The 7,497-nt window shown below is 38.5% G+C and overlaps 1 protein-coding gene across 1 annotated transcript in view; it reads left to right on the top strand.

Annotated features, from left to right (window-relative positions):
• LOC122813358 (COMM domain-containing protein 6-like) overlaps nucleotides 1–7,497 on the top strand; it is a 388,320-nt gene that overhangs the window by 79,609 nt on the left and 301,214 nt on the right. Inside the window, exon 5 of the mRNA XM_044085631.1 lies at nucleotides 5,603–5,771. Within this exon, the coding sequence (XP_043941566.1) occupies nucleotides 5,603–5,771 (169 nt within the window). The remainder of the gene's footprint in view (nucleotides 1–5,602; nucleotides 5,772–7,497) is intronic.

The following is a 7,497-nucleotide window of genomic DNA, read 5'->3' as shown; positions in this document are numbered from 1 at the left end:
TCAAAGTTTAACACACAGTCGAGACCTGGCTTATAAACACCCAATTAATTTTACACCCCCCCCCCCCAGAAAAAAAAAACGATTTTCTAACCCACTAAATCAGCCTCATCCAACAACACTTTTTTAACATTGTATCACTAAATAACACCATCATCTCCCAATCACTACACACCAAACTTTTAGGAGTCAAAATTGATTGCAAGTTAAAATTTGATATTCACATTTCCCAAACAGTAAACTAAGTATACAAAAAACTTCGAACATTGTATAGGAACAAACACTACTTCACTAAAAAATACTAAAGCTACCATTGCTCAATGTCACTTCATCTCCACACTGCTGTATGCAGCTCCCATACTCACAAACCAAAAAAAAAAAATTCGGCACTAACAAAACTTGAATCCTGTTCTAACAAAATTGCCAGATATGCAACATCCTTACCAACTTGATCTCACCATAGTATAGCACTCAAGTTACTCAAATGGCTAGAGCTTCCCCACCTCCTTCACTACAGCCAGTTAACCATGGCCCATAAAATACTCGATGAACCTGAGAAAACACCTGCCCTACAAATATTACTTCAGCTATATGCCACTAACAGAACCCTATGCTAAAATTGTGCTGGAGATTCCCTCTTTTCAAATTATATAGGAACAATCTGGAATTCACTACCAGAAAACATTACAACTGTTACATCACTAGTCCAGTTTAAAACTACACAAAAAACACTTATTCAGTAAATGGCTGTGTCCTTGCTCTGCTCAGGACTAACCTCTCCCTCTGACTATTCTACTACCTTTGCTTCACTTACTGACTAAACCATCTCACTCTGTCTTTTCTGTTACCTGTGCCTCTTTGCTTACTAACATTACACAATAGTATACCACTGTAGAGATGATGACGTATTAAGACTAGACATTTCAATTTCTTTGTAAACTGTATTCAGAAATGGTGTAATGTCATATTGGTCTCTTAATTTATTTACACGGAAATGTGTAATGCTGTAATCTCTCTTATTGTTTAATCCTCTGATTCTTATTGATTTGGTTAAAATTTATTGTGCATTATCTAGACTTAGAAATCAGTTAATTAGTCTTTATGTATAGCTGCTTGTCCAAACTGTGCCTAAGCTAGCATTTTAATGTCTTTGTCCTATGTATACTACTGTTGTATTTTGTATGTTCAATGTGGAGCTTTTCTCCCCGGGCCTCCGTTGAAAAAGGACAAGTGTCCAGTTGGACTTTCATGGTAAACAAATGTAAAATAAAGTAAATTTGCTTCCATATATCCAAACATAATTAAAGTAAAGAAATTATATGGGTTCAAACCCGAGAAAAAAGCCAAGATAGCATTAAAAGTGTTATTTCTTTTATCACCAGCAAAGTGGTTTAAAGCGCCGACTGTGACACATGTGACTCTGGTTTGATTAGTGGCCCAGGTGTCTTAGGTACTGACAGGGGAGGATTGCTTGCCTTGCCCATCCTGACAGAGGGAGGAGAGCGTGCATGGAGCACACAGAGCATGGCGATTGATGATAACCTGTTGCTCATGTAAGTCAGATTTCAGGTTATCAAAAAACTCACCAAAAGTTAATAGAACAAAAAACTGCTCATCTGATTCATCCGGGAATCTCCTGGCCTTTACACTGCTACTCCCTGCTTTACTGTATGGATCCCCAGTACTGCTTAACTGTCAAGCTTCCATCCAAAATAAAATGAACCAGTGCTGAAATGCTGAAATAAAATAGCAAAATTTGCCACTAACTCATCAAATAGAACACATTCACACAGAGGTTCCTCACTAAAAGAATACCGGGCCTAAGTAATATGTCCTGGGCAGACCGCCTCAAGGCCCTATCCCTATATTCTGTCTCCTACAGGCTTTTGAGGGGAGATCTATGCCTAGCATACAGGGCATTGTCAGAACCCACTTTGATGGACCTCCTGCATATCCACGAAAGAAACAGTACCAGAATTACCCATTCTAAAGACTTAAACCTTGCCTGTGATATAAATGGGACCTGCTTGAGAGATGGGTATGTGTCCCAGAAACTACCCCATCTATGGAACAGGCTCCCATCCATGTGAAGCAGAGTTCCTCCCTAATCCAATTCAAGTGCAACTTGGACAGTTGGATGGGAAACCAGAAATTCATCCCTGGTTTGGCACCTATGTTTCTGATGCAAACAGGTAACCTGTAAATTGTTCATCTCCCAGGCCCATGCTTACACTTATCATGGGTATCAGAACTCGTCAGAGATTTGGGATGTATGGCTAGTCCTAAAAAGGCCCTTGTGGTTGTTAGCCTAGTAAACACCTATGAACATTACTGCTTAGACCTAAGACAGCTTGATTGGCTTGAATTTCCCAAGTAACTCACTTCTAGTTCACAAATTAATATACAAACCAGAATAAAACAAAGCTCTATTACACTTATTGTATACATACACCCCTGCTACGCCACTTCAGTCTGAAATGAAAATGCTCCCCTCTACCTACAAACCACACCTGTCAGCAGGAATCTGTCTATACCAGCTGTGTGGCCCATTCCTGGAACTCTATCCCCTTACCCTTAAGCATATAAGCATCTTTCCAATTTCAAGACTAATCTAAAAAATGTCTGACACCTGGAATTGTACCTACACAACCCTCAAAACAGATCCATGACCACCTACTTTATTATAACTGTCTTTTTTACTCTGAATTCAGTAGCACCTCCATATCTTAGCAGGTAGAAATAGCTTAACATCAAAAGAAGCTCTCACTTTAATGATACCGTGCTACTAATGTATGCTCTTGTACCTCTTCAACCAACAGTTACTATTATTTATTTCATTTGTAATGTCCTTCCAAACATTATCTCTCGTATTAAACTGTCTCCATGTCCTTACTTTTCTCTCCTGCACACTCCTCCTCATCTCATTCTATTACTCTATTTTGGCAACAGAATACTCTATAATTTCTCATCTCCCATATATTATTAGACATATGGTCAATGTTTGGAATAAATGTATATTAGTTTACTTAGCACAGGCTATCCAATTTTGCAAAGCGTCTTACTACTTGCAGTGTATATTGTAATCTTGATCACAATGTCTCTTAGCAATGCTTTTTAAATGTATTTCAATCTGTTATGGGAGCTCTTATCCACTGTATACAAGGTACACCTCAATCTGTGTAAAAGTGTTCTATCTGTTGTGGGGATTTTCTTCCCTTGTATATAATTATTTATCAGCTAATGTAAAATGTTTTTTATGTGTGTTCTCCCCAGTTCCTTGTAAAATATCTTCTTTGTTGCTGGGCTTTTCTTCCTTTGTAAATAATTACTCATCAACTACTGTTTAAATGTTTTGAATCTGTTGCAGAACTTTTCTCCCAGAGCTTCTACTGAAAAAGACCCACTGGCTCAGTTGTCCTTTCCTGGTTACCAAAGAACATAATAAAAAATTCAGTTACTCCATAGGAGGCTGCATAAACAACTACAAAGTGCATCCTAATGGTGGGCATGGTAGCCAGTATTAGCCCTTTGTGCAAGTGAGAGCTGGTTTGGCAGTGTCTGCTCATGCATGCCCCACTCATAGGATTTTACAGGGGAGCACACAGGGGTAGAGAAAGAAAAACACTGTGTAAACACTCCCCAGCAACAGAATGGCACAGATTCCACATACCTTAATCTCCTCAACGGCCACAACCCTTACTGACTGAAGTCTAGGGAGGTCAGGAGGGGGTAAGAAGGCCTGGTGAACAAGAAGAGATATTTGGTTCCGTTGATGGCCAGCCGCAGGAGGGGAAAAAAGTAAAACATTTTTTTTTTAATTTCATTATGGTACCTTGGGATTTTTGCATTCAATTGAGTTAAATCGACAAATGCTACAGCCATGCTTTTCATTGGATATCAACCAGGGAGCGAATCATATATGCATAGCTGTCAACCTCCTGGCACAAAAAGTCTGGACAAACCCAAAAATAATGGGTGGGAGCCCTAAAAATAGGGACAGATTTTAAATGTTGCTCTTTTAAACTTAGAAAGTTGCTAGAAAGAAAGGTCTTGTGTTACCATATATTTTTTGAAGGATATGAAGTCTGAAACGCAAATGCCTGTTGTTATTTAGTGAATTCAGTCCTCACTGATTTGACTCAAAACTCCAGAAAACCACAATTTATTTGAGAAACAGACCAAAAATATGAGGCAAGAATCTCGACATTCTGTGAAAATCTGGACAGTTGAGAGGTATGCATATATGTTATGTAACTTAAAAGTTATTTAACTTTTAAGTCATCAGCAACTGTATCATTCAAACATGTATATACATATCCATAAATACAGCATTGTGTTTTTTAAGTTGGTATTACATTGAACAGGACAAGACAAGTTGAAATCTGTATTCAAAGCTTTGGTTATCACTTTCTGAAAATTAAAATAATTTTAGCCCCTAATACAAACAGAGTCTTGGATAACACCAGCCTTCTGCTAAATCTTCTAACTTCTTCACTACTGCAGTCTGTTTCTAGCCTAAGCTCATGCTTCTGTACCCTTACCAATTTATCTACATCCTCCTCGCTTAATTTCTTCTGTAGCAGGTACAGTCTTGGCTTGGCAGAAACTGGCTAACACGGCTAGTAGTTACTGTAATTGCATCATCTTTTGGTCAGTCCTCACCTGCGACCCCACAAGTCTTTGTAGTAATGCCTCCATGGTTGAGGTCACCAGAAAACTAGACAAGGAACACCGCAATTAGAATGATGCGGGGAATTAGTAGCTCAAAGATGGTTTACACATACAAGGATCTGAAAATGGAAAGTCTGTAGTCAGCTACCCATGCATGTACCTCCAGTGTAAGATCCCAGGAATACTGGATGCAGGGGTGTGTGTAATTTGTGTGTGAATAATCACAGGTACATTTTAGTGAAGATTATGATTGGTTGATTTTGTATTTCCCGATCTCATTGCATTCTAACTCCAGTCTCAGATTAATCTTCAGATAATCTCTAGTTCTGCATTAGGAAAGTAAATGTAACCCATCTTGCATATGTTTGTTATGGATGCATTAGTATTTCCCTTAATTTTTCCATTCCATGATGCTAGGAGACATACTTAAGACTATGGAATTCTTGAATCCAGGTAGCATAAAGTCAACTGCAGGCATCATCTTCACATGGCAAAATATTGGTTATAAACAGAGGACACTAATAGTGTAGTCAGTGGTGTAGCTCTGAAGGTAATTACATATGCTGTGCTGCAGTTATGAACTATCCGGCTGTCAGGATGCAGGGTAAAGGTTGTTTTTCTTTGTTGGAATTCTACAGGGCTGTATGATCTGCAAACTGTAAAAGGATACTGCAAAACATTTTAACCTACAGAAAGCATGGGAGATATGCAACAGTTAAAGCAGAGGAGTAGGCACTGAAAAGAAGATGTGTAATATTGACGCAACATTTCAGTTTACAAAACAATGGCCAGAATGCAGGTTGAAATCTGAAGCCACAGAAATTTACGTAGTAAGAAATATTGCACGAGAACAATCTTCATGTAATTTTGCAGTGAGACCTTACTGAGTAAGATCTAGCACATGGAAAAATAATAATATTTTTTTCTCCAACAGAACCACAGCTAAAAATAATATACCAGCAGAGGAACTTGCTGTCAGGCTTGCAGGTAGCAGTAACAAGTGGTCCAAGCAGGCTGTACAGGTTATACGTCATGTGTGGAGTGAACAAGGAAAATTCCTTACAGTAGAAGATACCATAAAAAGCACAGTAACAGCAGGGCAGGTACGTCTTTCCTGTGTTTATGTTTCTGCTTTGAAAAGCATAATCAGAAAGTTGATTGCTAAGTTTGTTTTCCTCTGTACTTTCTGTAAACAGTTCCACCCCCCTCCCCAAATGAAATAAATGCAGTTTTGCCTAACGATGCTTTTTAAATTTTTTTTTATTGAAGGTTAGCACATTACTGCTGAGTAAAATGTATATTTTTTTGCCTTTCCCTTCTGATAAACATATGTACCTGCCTGTTTTGCTCTTTCTGCATAAAATATCAATAAACAGTAAGCATAACGGCATTGAACTTGATTATCTGTTATTGTATTTGTAAAAAAAAAAACTGCTAATCCACTTAAACGAAGAATGCCAAGTGGCTTTGAGTTTGTTTTATGATTTGGCCTTTTTAAATGATGAATGTCTATTGTACATGTTGTAGCAGAATATCTTCATCAGTCATGTTGCTGGCATACATTTGTATAAAAATATTTGGAGGGCGATTGTTACCTATGACCCAGAGGAGGTCATGTTAGGTAGCTGCTACACTCAAGAGAACAGTTTTTTAATGAGCTGTATCAATATAGTACACTTCAGAAAGATGTAATGTGACATTGCTTCATTTGTGTCACTCTGTCTGGTGCAGAATCACTTACATGATGATATAATGTCTCAGGTGGTAACGTGTCCTTGTTAGGAACGGGGAACTACTTATTTAATACAGGTGCTGGGCTCATATTACAAATGCTTGTATTGGATACAGCAGAGTATTTGTGCATTTTTTGTGCCACGTTGGTGAGTTCTTACATGCTACTGGCTCATACTTTTACGCATTTAGGATGAGCATTTTTTCAGAGATGTCCTACAGTTTAGTCATGGACAGCAGCCTGAATCGGTAAAAACTTAAATGAGTGAAATGAAGTATCTGTATATGTGTTCCCATTTCATTTTTGAGTGAGGCCAGAAATGGCCCCATTACAGAAGATGAGAGAGATAACATTCATGAAAGTAGTCTAGCTGAGAACAGTGGAGGCACGGAATGAACTGTCCTGTGTGAAGACTGTGAATAATTTTATGGCGTAGCTGATTAGCTATACTTTGGCTTAGAAGCTAGCAGTATGTTGATTTGAGAAGGGGATTTAAGTTGAAGAAATTGAGGGAGTAGGTTGAGAATAAGCATTTTTAAATATGCCTGTGGAGACGAGTGTACTGAGTTAAGGTGATCTTTTTCACATTAAGGCTGTGAGATTCATAGGTCAAGTGGTACATCGTTACATCATATGGACTCTGACTAAATTATGCTTTGCCTTGCCCCTTTGCAAGGGATGCAGGAAGGAAAGAGGGCAAGTCATGTTGTGATCCTTTCATAGGGAAGTCTATACACATTTTCCTGTTGTGCCCGTGTGTACCCACATTACTTGAAATGTGGCTATGCCACAGTCCTTTGTTTAATCTAACAAAAAGTGTGCAGCACTTCAAATCCATCCCTCTCCATGGGAAAAGAGAGCTGGCCGTTGGCATTGCATGCTTTTTTTTTTGCCTACCTAGAGTTTGCATTTCTAGACTGACTTCAGACTTAAATCGCCGTTTGGGTAAACTGTGAAACCTGGTTTGGCTCTTCATTCTTTGTGAGTTTAAAAAAAAAAGAGGATAAAATGATTGTGGGAGAAGGTGGTGGGGTATATGACAAGAAGTAAAAGGCTCTGTGACACCGAGGTATAGAATGCATATTACAGTAAAAGAT

The sequence above is a fragment of the Protopterus annectens genome, chromosome 10.part0 (genome assembly GCF_019279795.1).
Source record: "Protopterus annectens isolate FY-2018-M chromosome 10.part0, PAN1.0, whole genome shotgun sequence".
Taxonomy (NCBI): domain Eukaryota; kingdom Metazoa; phylum Chordata; order Ceratodontiformes; family Protopteridae; genus Protopterus; species Protopterus annectens.
This window is presented reverse-complemented; position numbering and strand designations above follow the sequence as displayed.